Source organism: Astatotilapia calliptera, chromosome 1, assembly GCF_964374335.1.
Source record: "Astatotilapia calliptera chromosome 1, fAstCal68.1, whole genome shotgun sequence".
In the NCBI taxonomy this organism is placed as follows: Eukaryota; Metazoa; Chordata; class Actinopteri; order Cichliformes; family Cichlidae; genus Astatotilapia; species Astatotilapia calliptera.
In genome coordinates this window covers 18,550,867-18,570,617 of record NC_137422.1, presented here as the reverse complement: position 1 = coordinate 18,570,617, position 19,751 = coordinate 18,550,867, and the positions used below count along the sequence as shown (strand labels likewise).

Below are 19,751 nucleotides of genomic sequence, written 5' to 3'. Positions count from 1 at the left end.
TCTCACCTCCAATGTTTGTGTGCGTGTATGTGCATAAGTGCAAGCTCTATCTCAGCACCCTGGTAGTCTGTGCTGATGTAGCTGCGGCACCTCTCGCTTTTTTTAATTAAAACCAGACACGTGTTCTCTGGTCTGGTTCACATTGAGAGACTGCATTGCTTTTGAAAAATAAGATCTGAAGTGTGAAAAAGCAGACAGAAATAACACATCTCAGGGACTTGCCAAATCCCTGCAGAATTAAAACGTTAATATTGCCGCCCCCGTGTTTTCCATTAAGTGCTAATTGCCCCAGCATCTGCTATGCAGTCTCCTTGATAAGAATTAATTAAATTTGCAAACTAATCTTAGTGGTGCATGCATTAGGCCAGATAATTGAGAAGCTTGGAATAATGCAGATAGTGTTTGCAAGGTAGAGAAGAAAGAAGAGGAGGAGAAGGAGGGGTGTAGGGAGGGGGGGGGGGGAGTAGGAATAAAATGAAGGTAGTGAGGGAATGACAGGATGTGGGACAGGACAGACACGTGTGCCTTAAGTGTAACTATATGTGTACAGTGTTGACAGAATGCAAACTTTCTTTTAGCACAAGAGCGCTGAATTCACACAAGCTCACATAGAGCTCCATGCACACGCTGCCATGCGCATGTACACAGCACCAAAGTGTGGATAAGGCTCCCCCTCACTCCCTATCTTTCTGCACAGTAGTTTGAAACAACTGGAGTGGAGCGGCGAGGAAAAGTGACAGTTATTTATGAGTTCCCCTTCAAACAAACATTGACTGGAGGAAATGTTGAGCAGGGGAGAGAACTGCGTCGTCTAACCCGCCTAGCAATCCACTTTAGGGTGTCATTTGTGTCTTTATGCGTGTGCGCACGTTGCTATAATTGGGTCATGTGGGTTATCTGGAGAAATATTATTCAATGTATGAAAATATTGCTGTCTTTGCTGGTAGAAAATATGTTAGAGGAATTCACATCTTGTCATCGCAACATACCACATTAGCATTTGAATGCTAAACAGTGTGTTTTTGGCAAACTATTTCCGAGGCGAATGAAGTCCTACGGGAAAACATGTTGTGCGCTGCGAGGCCAGTAATGAAAGACCACAAAACGTAATCACTTCTGCTTCTTACTGAGAAGGAACTACAGGAAGTTTCTATTTTCGACTGCCATCTGGAAAGGAGTCTACCCACCTGCCTGTTATAAAAACAAAGCCTCCTTACTCATATGGTCGACTCCTGCTGGAAAAACAAAAGACCATGTGATGAAGCCTACATTGTAGGAAGTCAGCCGGTGGAGATATGTGTGCCGGCTGCGGGGGGAAATTATTCGCCCTTTACTGTAAACTCTTGTCAGTTTCTGGTAAAACTGTTCTTGTGATAGGATGACAATTCATTCAGGGTGCTTGATGAACAACCGAGTTGGTGACATCTGCTGTTGTCAGCTCTGAAAATGATTGTGACCAGACGTGTTTGAATAAATTATTGAAGTCTGGTTTCTTTTCTTTTTTTCACACTTCTCCTGGCATAAAGTTTTAAATCTTGGATGATGTACATCTCTTTGCCGCGTTACAACAAGACGGCAGCTTAAAGAGCCTTAATAAAGGATGACAGACAGAGCAGGCTGGATGGGACGATGGCCATAAGCACTAACACTCTCTCTCTTTCTCTCTCTCAGAGGAGGCAGTGAATGAGGTGAAGCGACAGGCGATGTCGGAGCTGCAGAAAGCAGTGTCAGACGCTGAGAGGAAGGCTCATGAGATGATTTCTGCCGAGCGCTCCAAAATGGAGAGGGCACTGGCTGAAGCCAAGAGGCAAGCCTCTGAGGATGCATTAACAGTCATCAACCAGCAGGAAGACTCCAGTGAAGTGAGTATCACAGACCCCCTACCGACATATTGCCTCATCCTTCTCTCATTGGAACTTTAAATTCCTTAATCAGTCATCAGGCCCTTTGTTTTAAGGCTTTCTTGATCCATTACCCTTTGCTCCACTCCCCTTACCTGTCACGTCCGCAGTGGCAGACGAGTGGAGGTTGGACGTAGGACCCAAGATGCAAGCACTGACTTTGATGAGAGTGAGCTTTATTGTGACGGAGATAGAACAAACAGCAAAGGAGGTGGCAAGTGCTGAACCTAAGATTAACTAAACTGGGAAAAACTAACACAAGCAGACCTGAAATGGCGCTGCAGGGAGACTCAGGGAACCAACATAGGGTGATGCAGGGAAATAACTGCAACAGGCAGGAGAACACACAGGGCTTAAATACACACAGCAATAATCAAGAGATGAGAGACAGGAGGGGAACACACCTGGGAGAAATCAGAGCTGACGAGACAGGGGAAACGTAAACTGAACACACTCACATACACAGAGAACCAGACAAGACACTGAACTTAACAGACAGACTCACGGGCATACAGTGTGACACCATGGACAGAGAGGGAACACGGAGAAGTGGGAGCAGGCAGGCATAGAACAAAACCCTAACAAATGGCAAACCTTAACAAAAGATATAACAGAATAAACAAGAACACAGAATAATATAAAAAAACACAAAACACTGAGTCGACAGACTCAGGACCATGACATTACCTTGCATTGTGTAATCCATGCAGCTGGCTTCTCTCGGTTTGGTGCAGCAGCAGCATGTTGTCATCATTACTGCAGAAGCAGTCCAGTTGTCTGTGTAAATAAAAGCAGACAGACCCAGATGGTTGGAGCAGAGTGCCAGGCTGAGGCCATTAGTGAGCAGTTGACCACCACCTGCTGGTAACACAAACCAGTGGCCTTGGACCAAGAATTAAATCCATAACATTGAATCCCCATGCAAAGAGGAGCAGACAAATTGTGGATGACACACACAAACTGGCTTGTAAATGCCACTTAGTTTAGGTTTTAACATGTACAATGTGAGAAATTGTTTTAAAAATACAGTATTCTGAACTGTAATGCATTGTTTTTGATGAATAAAGTTAAAAAAATGCAAAAGCTGATGCCTTTGAAGAACATACCTACTGTGCAGTCTTGTGGTATAATATAGTTGTTGTTTTATTTTCATATCACCCGAATGACACACTGTGTTACATCGTAACGATACTGTAATATTTTTGGGAAAAATAACCTGCATAGTCAAGTAGTCAAGTATTTATTTATTGTCATTGTCAAAGAACAATGAAATTGCGTTTGGGGCTTCCGTACAACCCGTAAAAAACAAAAAAAACCCAAAAACAAATACCCCTTAAAACCCAAGTGTAAATATTTAACCCAGTGTGACTTCAGTGCAATGAGACAATCCTTAGCAACAACATGAGAACAAGACAGGTAATGTTCATAGGACATTCAGACAAAGACCTGAGAAACATGACAAAATGCAACAATGCAACCCGTTCAATATTATTGTACTGTGAGATATGATGGTTGTCTATTTAAGAAAGAGGGAGGGCAGGGGGGGGGAAGAGAATAAAGATATAATGCACCAATGCAGACCAGTTCATTGCTATTAAGAAGTTGGATATGGTTATTGTCTGTGAGAGGGGGGCAGAGAGGGGAGGGGGGCAGAATTCAGGAGCCTCACAGCCTGTGGATACAGGCTGTTGGCCAGTCTGGATGTTCTGGCCTGTATAGACCTGTACCTTCTCCCTGAGGGCAGCAGGTGGAAAAGGTGGCGCGCAGGGTGATGTTGGTCCCGCAGGATACTGTGCACCCTCCTCAGACAGCGAGTGGGGAAGATATTACTAATCTCTGGCAGAATTGTTCCAATAATTCTGCCAGCTTCTTTCACCACCCGCTGGAGTGCTTGCTGGTCGGCCTTGGTGCAGCTGGGTAACCACACTAGAAATCCATACGTCAGAACGCTGCTGTTGGCACAGTTGTAGAAGTTCAACATCAGAGGTCTGGGAATGTGTGCGCTCCGCAGTCTCCTCAGGTAGTAGAGGCGCTGTTGGGCTTTCCGTGCAACTAAGGTGATATGGTTGCCCCAGGACAGGTCCTCGGTCACAGTTACCCCCAAGAATTTAAAACTGCTCACCCTCTCCACCGCCTCACTACCAATGAAGAGAGGCAGATGGTTGTTATGACCCTTCCTCTGGAAATCTACAATGATCTCCTTGGTCTTTTTGGTGTTTAAGACCAAGTTATTGTCGTGGCACCATGACTCTAGTTGTTGCACCTCTGTCCTATAGTTTGTCTCATCATTGTTGGATATAAGTCCGAGCACTGTGGTGTCATCGGCAAACTTAACAATGAGATTGGACGCGCAGGAGGAAATACAGTCATGGGTAAAGAGAGTGTATAGCAGAGGGCTCAGAACACACCCCTGAGGGGCACCGGTGTTGACCACAAGGGTGGAAGAGGTGTTCTTACCCACTCTGACACTCTGTCTACGGTTAGTGAGGAAGTCCACAATCCAGTTGCACAGAGAGGAGTTGAGTCCCAGTTGGTGGAGTTTGGGACGGAGTTTGTATGGCCGGATGGTATTAAAAGCCGAGCTGTAGTCTACAAAGAGGAGCCGTGCATAGGTGTTCCAGTGTTCCAAGTGCTTCAATAATGTGTGCAGCACTATGGCGATCGCATCCTCAGTTGACCGGTTCTCCCTGTATGCAAACTGGTGCGGGTCCAGAGATGGTGGAAAAGCAGCTCTGATGTGTTTAATGACCAGTCTCTCCAGGCATTTGGCGGGAATGGGGGTGAGTGCCACAGGTCTGAAATCGTTCAGACATGTGACATTTGACTGTTTTTATATTAAGGTAATGCAGTGGAGAAATAACATATTTCCTGCTGGCAAATCTAGACTCTTGTTGCAGCGTTAGGAAGTGTAAACTCTGCTTGGTTGAGTACAAAATAGACTTATTTTTATCGACCCACTCTCTCCCTACTGTCTCAACAGAGCTGCTGGAATTGTGGGAGGAAAGCCAGCGAGACGTGCAGCGGCTGCAACACAGCTCGCTACTGTGGCTCCTTCTGCCAACACAAAGACTGGGAGAAGCACCACCACGTCTGTGGTCAAGGCCTTCAGGGGCTGCCAGGGGGCAGCAGTGTCCCTCTAGGAACCCCCTCCTCCAGCTCCTCCGCCTCCTCCAGCGCGCCCCCAACTCACTCCGAGCGCACTCCTCCAGGACCCCTGTCACTCGCAGCCCAGAGCAGTATTGCGGGAGGGGCCGGCAGCGGCAGCGGAAGTGTTTCTGCCAGCCCCAAAGAGAGCAGTTCCAGCAGTGCCTCTCGCTCCACAACTCCAGCCACCCCCGCACTACTGGATGCCACCTCTCGCTGACGTCTGAACTTCGTCCCCTCCCTGCATACCGAAGTGACAGCGCTCACACTCCACACAAAACCAAACTGAGGAATCTTCATCGCAAACTGCTCCAGTCCCCTCCTTTACCTCTTATTTCCCTCATATCCCGATCTGTAACATCTTCTCTTTAACCTGATGATGGACTTGTTTCCTCACCTTCCTCCAGAATACTTTCTCTTTTACAGCCACAGATACAAAGATTGTGGTCTGGGGTTCAATGTAGTGTAAAGCATGACGAGTGCAGTGTCTCCTTTCTCTGTTGAAGAAACATATCAGATGTGTTTGCTGAGAACATGAGCTTTGACTTGAAGATTTGCCCTCAGTAACGTAAGCATGGTAAATAATGTCCACTATAAGGGCTGTGAGAATGCAGCATCAATGGGGGATGACTAGGCCGATTAGCACCTGGATAGGATTTCCCTTTAATTTAGCACCAATGAGATGAGCCCTGAGATGTGCACTAACAGTCCAAACAGTTCCCAGATGTGGGACTTTTTCTAGTATCCTATTGGAGAAAGGCAAGGAGCATAATACCTTTTTTGTTATTTTTGAGGGAAGGGGTAAAAGTTGGGATGCGATTAATTCCTCAGAAACACAACTTAGTATTTATTAAAAGTTCTTTTCTGGCTTTAAGGGAAAACAAAGAGAAGTCCAAATATTCTAAATAAAGAATAATAGCGATGATGCTGATGTTGATTATGATAACAGTAATGATATGAAAAAAATAACTTAATTTTGAACTGCTAACTACCTTGCTAGCGAGCCAAGAAAATCTACACCGGACTCACCTCTCTGCACCATTATGAACCCAAATGATTTCAAAGATGAAAAATAACATGATCCAAACCTTTGTATTACACTGCCAAAGTGAGTAAGTAAGCGATAAAGAGAAGCACTCATCTTGTAACCAAACACAAAGCAACATCACCTCCTCAGCAGATAAGCCAGCCCTGAGACGACCGGGCTGCAGAGGAGCTGCAAAACGGGACCCAGAGACAGCAAACTGTGACCTGCTTTGATGTGCAGCTGCCTCCTGCAGTCTGGGTAAAAGTACAGCGATTCCTCAGAGACGGCCCAGACTAGTGAATATGGACAATGCTCTGAACTTACCTACAAGAAAGACTTAATGAAATAGATGGAAACCCTGCAACAGTGTGTTTTTGTTTAAATGGTAGAGAGGACAAAGAGGAAGGAAAAAAGCTACACAGCCTCAAAGGAGACGATGGTGTGTACATGGCAAAGGAGCTGCCGAAACAGAAAAAAAAAACCTCAACACAAGCTTGAAAACATTGTCCAAGATGGCATTACAAACTATGGAGATACGTGGAGGATTGTTTGTAAGTTTTTGTTGTTTTTTGTTTTGTTTTTAATTTACGCTCCACAGCGAGGAGATCTTTGAAGGAATTACCTTTACATTCACTCCCTCCTTTTCCAAAGCATGATAAACACAAGACAGAGCCTAAAAAAGGGCGGTGTAGACTTTGTTCTCCTTTCTCTTTCTACCTCCCCTCACCCCTCTCCTCCCTTCCATGTTCTTCCCCAACTACTTGACTCACATGTGCCCTACCCCTCCGCTGGCTTTGGACAGAGAGCCACAAAGCAAGCCCCACGGGTAGGGCTGAACCCGCTTGTAGATATCGTTCCTCTCTTCATTTTTCAATAATGTCTCTTGTTGCTGATGTCCACACGTGCTGCCCTTGTGTATATCCGGAAAGACGGACTTTTGTTTTTGTTTTGCTACCTTTCACTTTCCTCCTTTGAGTTCGGGTTGAGCAGTGAAGACAGAGCAAGGACGCTTTTGTTTATGAGAGGAAGGCCTGCATTGTACTTATTGTTTGATTTGTTGAATCTATATCAATGAGATGGAAACCCCTCTTGTAGAATATTTTGTATTGCTCGCATTGTAAGACAGTGAGAGGACGGAGGTGCAATATGAAGAGAATTCAGCTACTGAATGGAACCTCAGCAACTGCCCATAGGGTGTCATATAATATAGATACATATAAATATATTTAAAGTAACATCAGTAACTTAATGTGAATGTACATAGTATTTAAAGAGGTCCAAAAATGTGTTTGCCAAATAACAGAAACCTTTAAAGTTTAATGTCCAGATTTTTTTTCACAGTACATTTGTTTTTAAAATTGATCAAATTTCTTTTCTCTCATACAAGTTAAACACTTTTTCAATTTTCACTCAAATCAAAGTGTCATGTGACTCCGAGTGGAGGAAACTGTTGGCAACAGTGGCAAAACAGCTCTGCATCCTGCAGTAGGTGACTCAACAGTGTGTATTAATAGAAAGGCTCAGTGGTAACTCAATTAGTTTGTTTTTTTCTTCTCATTTACACCAATTTTTGGAAATGTCATACTTGACACATCACGTCAAGCACTCAGTTTCTTACCAGCCGTTTAGCTCCAGCGCCCCTGTAGTGATCCTCTCTCTCTTGGTCCTCATCAGTCTGCGTGCATGTGGTTAACAGTGTTTGTTTCTCCCATGGTGCAGGATTAAGCGATACGCCAGTGTTAAGCTACAGTACATGACAAATCTAATTTGATACCCAATCTTTAAAATGTTGTTCTTTACTCCTCGCTGCTTATTGTTCATTTGTAAAGAAACAATTTGAGTATAAGCTGCTGACCTGGGGGTGGGGGTGGGGTGGGGGGCAGGTCTTTAGTTTCAGGCCAAGAGAGTAGCACGACTTCTTTCGCGCTGTTTTTTCTTTCCCAGGCTTTCCCACACGCCTCAGCAATAAGGTTAACACGAGAATACTAAACAGTCAAAAAGCCTTGAAAAAAATGTGTGTGCATATTTTATATTGATTATTGTATAGCTTACATGCTTGGCGTCCTTTGCTTGGACCAAATGGGGAAAAAAGAGTAACTTTGTTTTTGCAGTTGGGGCATGGGAAAACAAAAACTCTTTGTTACTTTTTAGTTTTTGTTGGATTGATTTTTTTTTGACTATCTGAGACCATATTTCAAATGACATAAGCTGCAAGGTACCCCTTCATTCGTGTGTAGCATTTATGTATGTGTGTTAGAATTACCATGTTAAGGCGCTGACCTCAGCCTATTTTCTTTTTCTGTGACTTGTTCCTTTTACCCTGATGTCGAATTCCTCCACTACTACCACAAACCACTGCTCACAACCCTCCCTTCACACTAGCTACCTCCTGTGACCATACAGCTAACCACCAGGAGAGGTTAACCTGGACTTTGAAAAGCTGGGTTGAGAGCAGACATGGACACACACACACATGCCCGCTCAAAAGTCGTCATAAAAGGAAATAGCGTTGTAGAGAACTGTCTTTACTCATAATGTTTAAATCTATTTATTCCTCTCAGACCCTAGTGTCTCTCTTTTTCTTTTCTTTTTTAAAACACATCCCACTAAAAAGCTGATACTGCTAGAATTTAGTAACAGGCACACATGCAGTCAGACCTCCGTATTACCAAACCGATCAGAGAATTGACCATGACATGCCATTTGTTGTCCAAAACCAATAAAAGCACAGACCAAAGTACTCCTGTATTGCCATAGTAGGTTCTGAAATGGTGTGAATCAGCAGACCAGAAGTAATAAAGGTTAGAGCTCAGCTACACCAGTTAACCAAAGTGTCTGAAATACACACGCTCAGAGCCCAGGAGTGAAGACCGCCCTCAATGAACCGGCTGAGTTTCAGAAGTGTAGAATTATTATTCAAGCAATCAAAGCGCTTGTTGTCTACATACTGAAAAGTGCTTCTGTAAAAATAATAGAAGCCTCTCCTTTCAAACAGCCTACTGATTGCGTGTTCTTACAGTCACAAAGCCTTGCAGAGATAAAAATGAATGCATGGTGTGTGTGCGTGTGTGTGCATATGGTTGTGTGTGTGTGTTTTTGTAAGTCTTTTTTTCTTTATGTCTCTGTACAAACTACTTGAAACCTTCAGAGCTTTAATGAAACATCCCAGGCCGTGTACAGTGGCACATTGATTCACAGTATGTAGCAGCAGCTTTTTGCAGTACAGTGACACGTTTTTCTATAACATCCACATCCACGCAACATTGTGGCGGCAGTTCCGTTCATCTTTCGAGCGCGCTGCTCGTGTGTGTGCCTCCATGTCTGTGAGTAAGCCCTCAGATAAACGAAACAAAGCCAAACCCAACAGACCATTATAAATGACCAAAACACAACCAAAAGCTACAACCATCTCAGTTCAATTTCGCTTTGGTTCTAATTTTTGTGTTATGTCCCAGCAGTAGAGAACGTCAGCTGTGATTGATTGCGTGAGATATGAGACTGCAGTTCGAATCTGCACAGGAAAGAGCAAAATTGTCCTTCACTCCTCCTGGGTTCAGTGGACAGTAGGATACAGAAGATCAGCTGGGGTAATGAAACAAATGCAATTAGTGCATTAGTGCTGTGGTGTCATTTACTTTTCTCTGTGAAGATATTATATATGGCAAACACATAAGGGCTCTGCTGTTGTGAATACCATCCAAGGGTCTCCAAACACTTTGCATTGGCCATGTGTCTTATTTGTTTAACTATGTACATGATATGGGCAAAACACATGTTTAGAGAAGACAGATATTAGCAGGTTGGTGTTTGTTCCTCCCAACTCCAACCAGAGAAGCTTCAAAGCTCATCAGATGTGACGCTGACTTGTCCTTCCTGTGAAACAGGCTCCAATATATAGCTACAGTAGAAAGCTAAGGTGGCAAACAGTGGATACAGAACTTGTTTTCCCAAAAGCCATGGCTCAGGATGGTCTTGTTTTTATCTTTACATAAACTGAATAAAGGTTTATGGTTTTTTATGTGTAGGGAAGCATTCTATACTGTAATGTGCAATACATTATTACAGAAAAACATGTTTCTGTAGGAAAGGATGGCGCTTTGAAGATCTTTTCCCTTTTGTTTAATTTCCCTCTTCAAACGGTCCTGTTGCCATTTTTAGATGAAGTAAACTGTGCCAGAAGAATTCAATTCTTATTTGTATTTATTTCTTGCATGCTTTCCTCCCTGTTGCTAATACCGCTCTTTAACTGTTCGCTCTGTTGGATGTGTGAAGCTGTAAAACATTCTAATTCAGGTTATTGTCTGTGTTGAACAATGTAACTGTGTAATTAAAACATGAAATGAAGTATTCATTGCTGTTCTCTCTTGTCTTTTTCAAATGTGGGAATATTCTAAGATTACATGCCCAGAAAATGAAATTGATCCATTGTTATTAAATAATTATTAACACAGTGTCATCATCCCAAATGTTGACATATCACCAAAAAATCTAGACATACCATGAAGATTATGTAAGTATATTACAACAGTGACACACAAAAACATTACTAAACAACTCTGGTCTCATGTTAAAATCACCTCTTCTACTAATTCTTCTTCTTTCGGCTGCATCACTCCATCTCCATCTTTACACCTGCCTCCATTGACCCTATTCATAGCATTTCCCCCTGTCACACCAACCCTCTCCATGTCCTCCTTCACTGCATCCATGAATCTCCTCTGTGGTCTTTTCCTCCTGCCTGGCAGCTCCATCTTCAACATCCTTTGTCTGGTCTTCCTGTTTATTATTTCATCTGCACATGTCCAAATCATCTCAGCCTTGCCTCTCTAACTCTCTCCAGACTGCTCAACCTGAGCTGTCCCTTTCCACCCCACCAGCTGTTTTTTTTAGGTCTTTTGTGCACTGTCCGTTGGTTTGGATTTTATACTAAAGTAAATGTAATAGTCTGAGTAAATCTTATTATATTATACGTTTAACCTCTTCTGAATCACCTGCTAGGTTTTTAAAAAAAAATCAATTTCTTCCCTTCTTATAATGAGGCACACGGTGGACTGGTCTGTCAACAAATCTAATATTTGCCCAGGTTCAACAACACAAGAGACCAATCAAATTGTAGTGATGTCATAGTTTTGTAACGTGGAAACACCATAACACCACATACGACACATAAGCCTAATCCGATAGAATCATACTATAGCCCAGTAACCCTAAACCCATTCATGATCACATCCCAACCCCCATCCATAACCTTGACCTTAACTGACCCCGTTTTTGGATATTTTTTTTCCCTCAGTGGGCATCGGCAGGTTTTTTCCAAGTTGCAAAGCTATGACACCTTAACAAAGTGATTGGTCAGATGCAATGTTGATCCTGGACTTGCCTCCTTACATCTAAACCGCTGAACTTTATTTTACATTTTTTAAGGTTATCCAAACCTTCCCAGGGCTCCTGTAGAAATGACATTAATGACACTCCATGTGTGAGTTTTTTCTTCCCTCCATCACCCCCAACCGGTCACGGCATATGGCCACCCCTCCCTGAGCCTGGTTCTTCCTATCTTGCATAAATCGGCTGTTGATCTTCTTTACTCATTTCAGTTATTATCAAGCAAAATAGTTGCATGTTTAATCATCTGGGAATTTACCCAGATTTATTTATTTATTTAGACAGAGATCCTGACCCCTCCAATGTTCAGCACAAAGTTGAGCGGATGTTTCTTCCTCATACATTGGTGTTTCTTTTTGAGACACTTCAGGACAACAATGTGATATTGTTGTTATTAGAGACACCAATAGAAACTACAGTTAGGTCCACAGTTACACATTTTTTCCCTGTATTTTTGCTTCTGTATAGCACCACAGTCAAGATATGGTTTAAGTGCACATTTTCAGTTTTATTTTTCAAGGGGTTTTGCAAGAAATATTGCATTATCTGTTTAGGAATGACAGCTTTTTTTTATACACAGTCCCACATTTTCAAATTGTTAAAAGTAACTGGCTGGCAGGCTGTTTCACTGGTGAAGTCTGTTCCCTTGTTAATTTATGAGAAATTAAGCAAAAACAAAATTTGGAGTTAATACCAAGTGTTGAACCTATTTGGTAACTTGTCATGGGAATTTTCCATGTGAGATGTTGTTGCAAGTGAAGGAAGCCATCAAGCTGAAAAATAGACAGAGAGATATGAAAAACATTAGTGGCCAAAGGTGGGCAACTTTATTGTCTGGTACAGTCTTTAAAAGGTGCACTACTTAGCACTGCTTAGACGCCTGGGAGACCACAGAGTATAACCAAAGCAAATGATCGCAATATTCTGTCAAGAACACTCTCAAGGAGGCAGGTGTATCATTGTCAAGGTCTACAAACAAGAAGTGCCATTATGAATGGAAATACAGAGGGTTTATACTAAGGTCCAAACCACTGAAGAACAGGAGGGTCAGAAAACATCTAACAGAGCCTGAACATTTCTGGAGAGATGCAACCAAGATGAACTTGTAAAAGAACGATAAAAACAGAAAAGTATGGAGAAGGAGAGAAACAGCTCATGATCCGATGACATTACCTGTCCAATATGGTTATGGTAATGTTATGGCATGAGTATGTGTGGCTGCCAGTGGAACTAGCAGCAATAGTTTTTACTGATGATGTGACTCCTGATAGAAGTAGCAGGATTAATTGTAAAGTGTACAGGGCTATACTCTCAGCTCAGATTCAGTCCAGTGCTGCAAAATTGATTGGACAGCACTTCACGGTGCAAATGATAATGACTAGAATCATATTGCAAAAGCAACCCAAGAATTTCACAAGGTAAATAAATATGATATTCTTCAATGACAAGTCAGTTGCCAAATATTAAACAAGTAGAGTATGCTTTGCAATTACTGAAGACAAAACTGAATGCAGAAAAACCCGCAAACAAGCAGCAACTATGTATCTGCAGTAAAGGCTTTAGAGAGCATTTCAAGGGAGGAAACACAGCATTTGGTGATGTCCATAAATTCTAGACTTCAGGCAAACGCTGTTTGCGAAGGATTTTCATCCATGTATTGAAAACAAACCTTATATTTAAAACTAGGTCAGTTTTTATAATTACATTTGGATGGCAGATTATGTATAAAAATTGCTGTAATTCCTTTACTTTTGTGAAAACCTTTGAATTAAATCTAAAAGTCTTCACTTCAATCACATCTTGATTTCTTGATTTAAAATCCACTTTAGTGGTGTACAGAAAACTGTCAAACCTACCTAACTGTATATAAAAGATGTGACATAACCCATAGGTTTGGGGGCACAGTTTTGATGCCTCTAACGGTCATCACCACATCTAAAAATATTTGGACTTATATGTTATCAGCTAACACTAACTAGCTTAGTAAGGGTCACCTGAGCTGATTGTACCCAGTCCAGATAATACTCCACCAAATGCAGTGGAGTATTTTGAAGCTTTTTTGAAGCTTTCTAGAAGTAGCTCTCTGTTCTGTAAAATGTTATTATTTTTATTATTTTTTAATCTGTCCTGTCCTGCAGTTTTAGCAAGCAGACATAAATGCATTGTTATGCCAAATACATTTGCTTTGCCAAGAGAGGCACTATAGAGTCTCTAAAGGCTCATCTTTAAAGTCTTTTTCTTTTCATTCTTTGTTTTCTTATTCGCGTTATTTGTATAGTTATACAGTGGTGGAGCAGATAGGGAGTGAGGGTGTGATTTGAAGCAATGCGAAGTATGGAACAAAACTGGATTGGAGATGTGATTCACAGACACAAACCTGGAGTGTTCCTGGGGTTGGACTTTATATTATCACGTAGGCATACCTGCTAATCAGTGAAAACTTATGAATAAAAGATTGTTAGACCTTCACTCACTGAAAAAAAACAAACCCTGAGGACAGATTTCAGACTTCTGAAACAGATAGGTTATAAATAACATTTAAAAGAGGAAAGCTTTGTCGGTTAGCACTCTTGCCTCACAGCAAAAAGGTCCCAGGTTTGAATCCACTATGTGGATGGGTGCTTTCTGTGTGGCGTTTACATGAGCTCCCCGATTCTCTCTGGGTACTCTCACAGTCCAAAGACATGCAGTTCTTCAGGCTTAGTTAACTGGTTTTTCCCTGGTGTGAATCTGAGTCTGAGTTGTTGTCTGTCTGTCTGTCTGTCGGACCTGTCCAGGGTGCACCCCGCCTCTCAAACTATGGCAGCTGGGATAGGCTCCAGCCCCCCTGTGACCCTGAATTGGATAAGCTTAAGAGGATGGATGGAAAGCTTCGACAGATAATCACAGTTATAATAATCCAAAAGCCACCAACAACAGAGAGAGGTCAGGAGGTTCACTTCAGATCAGTAACTAAAATGAACTAAAATTATAGTTATAAGACAGATATAGAGACACCCAAGTGTTGCTCAAAGGGCCCCCCGTACATAAAGTTGAATTGGGTGGTTTATACATACAGTTATTATCAGGGAAAAATAAACTACAGAGAGCTTTATTTTTTAAAACCAAGCAATAAACATGCCCATTTCTGCTAAAACAAATGTAAAATGGGAGTCTAGCGGCCTGTGTAGCTCATTATTAGAAACTTCTAGTGATTTCAAATGTATAAAATAAATCTAATTTTACAATGAAGAATGGGATGCGCAAATATCATTTTACAGGCTTTTTGTAGTTATAGTTTTACTAGTTCACTCGTGTGGGTAAACTGTGGTGAGGTATGCGTGTGTGTGTAGTGTAGGGGGCAGCCATGGCCCCCACGTACAGTAGGTACGCCACTGAGAGGAAGAGCCTCCACACAAAAGAAAAACCGCGCTCACGTGCGCTCGTCTGTCAATCAGTCCCGCGCGCCATGCGCCTCACTCACAGGTGATATCTATTAGGTTACCTCAAATTGTGCAGTCGCGTTTGTTTGCGGACATCCACCGGGTTCCTCCCTGTCAGGGATATTTTTCTGTGGCGGTTTTGGCAAGCTGCAGTCAGCTTTGCAGATGCTATGTGTGAGCAGTAAGCATGGCGGAAAATCATCTGGAGTACGGCTACCTCGAGGGCGAGTCCATCGGAGAGCTATTCACAGAGGACCCGGTGAGCATGGGCTATTATTGTGCTGGCGGTGGGCAAAAAGCAGGTTTGACACGGCTTATTTGTTTGCTTGTGTGCTATATGTCGACGCGGTGCAATAAACCAAGCTCGTCACGCTAGGCAAACGAGCGCAAACGCAGTGTCGTATTGTATATCCCCGACAAACGTTGTGTGATAAGAGCACCACTGAGCCACATCTAAGATGCAGAGTGAAAAGCTGGGCCACTCGGCGCATTGTAGGTCCGGGTTAAGTGCGGTTATAGCTACGTTTTGTGCTGCACTTCAGGCGTGATTAGATTACGTTGCTGCCCAGAAATATCAGGACAGCTCAATTTGAACATGTTTGTTTTTTTTCAGGGAGATTAGTTCATGTATATGTAAATATGCCATAGATATTGGGAACATAGGAGGGACAAAAAAAAAATCAGTATCTTTGTATCACAAGTCAGACAACAAGCCTACTTTCAGATCAGTGAATCTGGGAAGGTTCCCAACTAAAGTTAACCCAGTAGGAATAAGCAATGCCCTCTAGCCTCCAGAAGATGCCAATGTACCTTTTGACAAAATCTGTCCGGCCTCTAACCTCAAACTGCAAATGAACATAAAAAAAAATGTCTAATTTTGTTTTAATGTCGCTGTTGGCGAGCACTAATTGTACTACTACCCATAAGATTCAAATGTTTCTGCATCTGTTTAAAAGTTTTTTGTTTAATTTGCTATCATTGCTGAGCGTCTTACTTTAGTCCAAAGTTTCTTCAAGTTTACTTTTTTGGTTGTGTCACAGGAGCTGCTGGCCATCAAGGCCAGGGTGCAGGAGCTGGAGATGGAAGAAGAATCGGAAAGACTGAAGGAGGAGAGGTGTGATGCAGTGGACATGCAGCTCCTGACCAGCAGCCCTCAGTCTGGTGAGACAGCTTGCATCTCATCTGTGGAGCGGTGCTTTATTGTACCACATTGTATAGCTGCATAGCTAAATGCATGCAAGAAGCCTCAACAGTGTATTTTTAGCCAGGTGTGTGTAGCATTACAGCCTCCAGGCAGGTGAGATAACCACATTCTTCTCCATCTGGCCAACACCTGGGACGCTTCACAGTGGTTGCGAGTGTTGTGCCTCATCACTGCCCAATGAGACGAAGCAGTGAGCCCCAGAGAACCAGAAGTGTCCTCCTCGCTGCCTGTGGCTATTTTCTGCCTCTGTGCGTCTCCCTCCCCCCCATCCTCCTCTTTGGTTCCTGCTCTGAGCAGAGATGCAGTCAGAGAAGAGCCAGACTGAGATGTGTATTGTCAAAGAGATAATATTGGTGAATGTAATCGTTAGTTTCACCTAGCATGACTCATGTAGACTGCATGTTCCCTGTGTTGCATGTGCAAAAGCAGTGGACAAAGTCTGTTTCCTCCACAGGACCTTTCTACAACATGACTCCCGAGGAGAGGATAGACGCAGACAACAGGTCTATCTATGTTGGAAATGTAAGGAACATTTATTTCTACACTTGGATATTTTTGGGGGGTGTCACAGTTTTGGTCTAATACACTGAATAAATCTCAGGTAGACTATGGAGCCACTGCAGATGAGTTGGAGATCCACTTCAATGGCTGTGGTCCTGTCAACAGAGTAACCATTCTGTGTGACAGGTTCTCCGGCCATCCTAAGGGGTGGGTTCAGTCTGTATTTATATATCTATATTTTTTTTTATTTTTTGCAGCCTAACATTGTTTGATCATAGCATACACCTACATGAAGGTTGGCTCCATATCTAATTGGTGCTTTTTATCTTTTCTGATCTTCACAGCTTTGCTTACATTGAGTTCTCCGATCGAGATTCTGTACAGAGTGCCATTGGACTGCATGAGACTCTGTTCAGAGGAAGAGTCTTAAAGGTGAGGGAGTACTATGCTTTTTTTTTTTTTTTTTCTTGGTTGGAACAAAGTTCTTTGTGCTAAGCAAAACAACTGAATAGACTGGGAAAATTCTATTTTGCCGTGTGTACTGGACATAACCCCACTTCCTGTTTGGAAGTGAAAATAGAACACCAAAGGGTCTTGGGTGTGTTCAGTGTTTCTTTTTAACCAAATTAGTCCTAACCAGTAAAGAGCCTCCTTTGTCTTGCAGGTAATGCCCAAGAGGACTAACATGCCAGGCATCAGCACCACTGATAGAGGAGGGCACAGAGGCGCCCACTCCAGAGGCAGAGGTCGTGGCTACCGTCCACCCCGATACCATAACAGCTCTCGAGGCAGGTTCCGTTACCAGTCAAACAGGCCACAACATCAAACACCCCACCCTTACTACGGAGGAGCCCCAGTGGGGAAAAGACAGTGGGGACACATGGACTACCATGAGCAGACATCTAAACGTTACCCATGTCTGCTGCTTATCACGCCACCATCAGAGGAGTTAGGGGCAGGGTCGAGTGGACAGCACTACCCCCAGCAGCGCTAGGTCTACCCGCAGCATAAAGTTGGAGGATAGAAGTGACACAAGTCATTTTAAACATTCTTCCATCCATTATCAAGTTGGTAATTATGAGAGGTGCATAAATGACCACAGTGATGAAGGTGAGATGTGCATAATTCAGAGATGTCGCTTTATTAGCTTATGTTGCTGTGAATGCATGGGACAATCCTCGAAATGTTATGCAGTTGCATCTGTTTTTACAAATTGACGAATGTTTTGTGTTGCTGCCTGCAATGTAATCTACAAATTTTCCCCTTATGTATAACTTAAGTTCTTTGCTATGTATGTGAATAAATAAAAATGATCTGGTGTTCCACTTGTAGTAAAATAACACACAGTGATGTCTAACAGTTCAGTTTTATTACAGTTGTATTTCATAATTAAAGAAACAAGTAAATAAAATAAAGGGTGTGTATGTACAGTGGAGGATCAGCAGACTGGGTAAAAGATTCATCAGGCAGTTTGTACCATCATTCCAGAAACAATCCCATCGAAGGCCCTGGAGGATGATCGATTATTGGTTAAACATCACTGTATAAATGGGGGACATCAAATGCAACATCAGCGTATACTCACTTGGATTGAATGGTGTCTCCAGGATTGTGGAACGGGTTACACATAACGTCAGTAAACGAGTTGTGCAACTTCCTGAACATCTGAAAATGAAACCAGCGTCCGTTGTACAGAAATGTTCCAATTAAGTCCCAAAAAGTTGATTATGTTCATCTCGACAAGACGTAATCAAGTATTGTGTTCTAGTTGTGTACAGTGCATCCTAAACTTTGAAATGTAAGGTTAATTGTCATCAGGATTCTATTTAATCCAGCTCTGTTTGAAAATGTGTAGATGCTTAGCAAACTCAACTTACACTTCTTATTTCATTATCCCGCAAAGATGTATTTGATGAGTCAACAACAATTACAAATTTCACCTTGGAGTTGGTCACATACCCATATCTATTTTACAAGTCAAGGATACTGTTTTCTTCAGGAAACATTGAGACCAAACATTCCAGCTAAGACAACTTCTGCTTTTGTAGAATGATAAGAGAAGAATCTGGAAGTCTGGTTTATAAGGATTTCAGCATGGATCCACCCATTATTTGCCACACAGTCATCTGAAATGGTTTTGGTGGAAAAGTGTTTAAAGATGATTACAAGAAAGGTTGTCTAAGGGTTCAGGCTCTGATGAAGAATAAACGTGGTCATACAAAATACTGACTTATTAATAGCTTGTTAGGATTTTCCCAGCAAAATATAAAGAAATGGGCGTGGCCAAATACTTCTGTACACTATTTTGAAGAGTAATGGTTTATTTATATTTTATGTAATAAGATAATTAGTCTAAGGTGAGATCATACTCTCACCTTATGTGTCATTTCACATCTTTCACGTTTCTATCCTTAGTGAAAGAAACGTGATGTAAGTACACGGATAGCTCCCACCAAAACAAACAGTAAAATTACTTAAAAGTAAAGGATACACTTTATAGTCTTCTGTTGGGTAAAGCAGACCCAGGTACAGCTCTCTCTGGTCTCCCAAGGCTTTGCCCACAGCTGAGATCTTTTCCTCCACCACATCCAGAGAGGTGTGTACTGTGTAGTGAAACTTCAGCTCATTTTGAGTGGGAACACTGCGGATATATAGCGGGTAATTCTGCCAAAAACACATACAAATGTAGAGAAGAACAAGAAAAAAAAAACATTAAAGGCATCGTCTTTGTAGCACTTGCTCGGGAAAGATTCAGAAAACTGTAACAGCAGGTAATCTAGCTAATGCTAGGCGATAGCCATGTTGGTGCATTTAAACTTGCGTTCAGACAAAGCTAACATGTGCTTAGATACGTCTATCAATATAAGGTTAACCTATGGCCAAAACACGGAAATAAAACCTGTGATATATAACAACAATCATTACCTCTTTTGCGATCACAGCTATGCACACCGCCATGTTAGTGTTCATCTTGTGAGCTGTCTGATGCGGTCACGTGATACGTTGCATTCAGTTATAACCCGTAAAGCAGGAGTAGAAAGCAGCCCCCCATTGAATGCCAGTTTTTCCTGTATGATGTATATACCGTGTGCTTAAATAGTTGACTTATAATCGTTATATAGTAATATTTCCATTTGTAAGCTAAATTATATTTTATGAGATTAGTT

General features: G+C 42.3%; 3 protein-coding genes across 16 annotated transcripts in view; 2 read left to right on the top strand and 1 right to left on the bottom strand.

Annotated features, from left to right (window-relative positions):
* The window catches only part of cbfa2t3 (CBFA2/RUNX1 partner transcriptional co-repressor 3), a 42,071-nt gene extending 36,101 nt beyond the window's left edge, over positions 1-5,970 (top strand). For 12 of the 13 annotated variants that reach the window (XM_080294499.1, XM_026166206.2, XM_080294449.1 and 9 more), the window contains 2 exons: positions 1,672-1,862; positions 4,882-5,970. In XM_080294499.1, the coding sequence (XP_080150625.1) occupies positions 1,672-1,862; positions 4,882-5,265 (575 nt within the window). In that variant the 3' untranslated portion in view covers positions 5,266-5,970. Of the gene's footprint in view, positions 1-1,671; positions 1,863-2,011; positions 2,190-4,881 lie in introns of those variants that run through there. The other variant, XM_080294761.1, reaches the window with a different exon arrangement.
* An 8,812-nt stretch (positions 5,971-14,782) lies between these two features.
* On the top strand, positions 14,783-17,909 carry pabpn1l (PABPN1 like, cytoplasmic). Of its 2 annotated transcripts, none has more exons than XM_026166126.2 (6): positions 14,783-15,138; positions 15,920-16,040; positions 16,538-16,605; positions 16,685-16,791; positions 16,929-17,016; positions 17,249-17,909. In XM_026166126.2, the coding sequence occupies exons 1-6, from the start codon at positions 15,067-15,069 to the stop codon at positions 17,576-17,578; spliced, it is 786 nt and encodes a 261-aa protein (XP_026021911.1). In that variant the 5' UTR covers positions 14,783-15,066; the 3' UTR covers positions 17,579-17,909. The 2 variants fall into 2 exon arrangements, with proteins under 2 accessions (XP_026021911.1, XP_080151115.1); XM_080294989.1 differs by having other exon boundaries at positions 14,854-15,181.
* A 22-nt stretch (positions 17,910-17,931) lies between these two features.
* Positions 17,932-19,662, bottom strand: trappc2l (trafficking protein particle complex subunit 2L). Its single transcript, XM_026166138.2, has 5 exons — positions 19,510-19,662; positions 19,076-19,248; positions 18,462-18,549; positions 18,170-18,249; positions 17,932-18,092 (listed from the first exon to the last, which is right to left on the bottom strand). Exons 1-5 carry the CDS (start codon positions 19,552-19,554, stop codon positions 18,047-18,049), a joined length of 432 nt encoding a protein of 143 aa, XP_026021923.1. The 5' UTR covers positions 19,555-19,662; the 3' UTR covers positions 17,932-18,046.
* Positions 19,663-19,751: the final 89 nt, after the last annotated feature.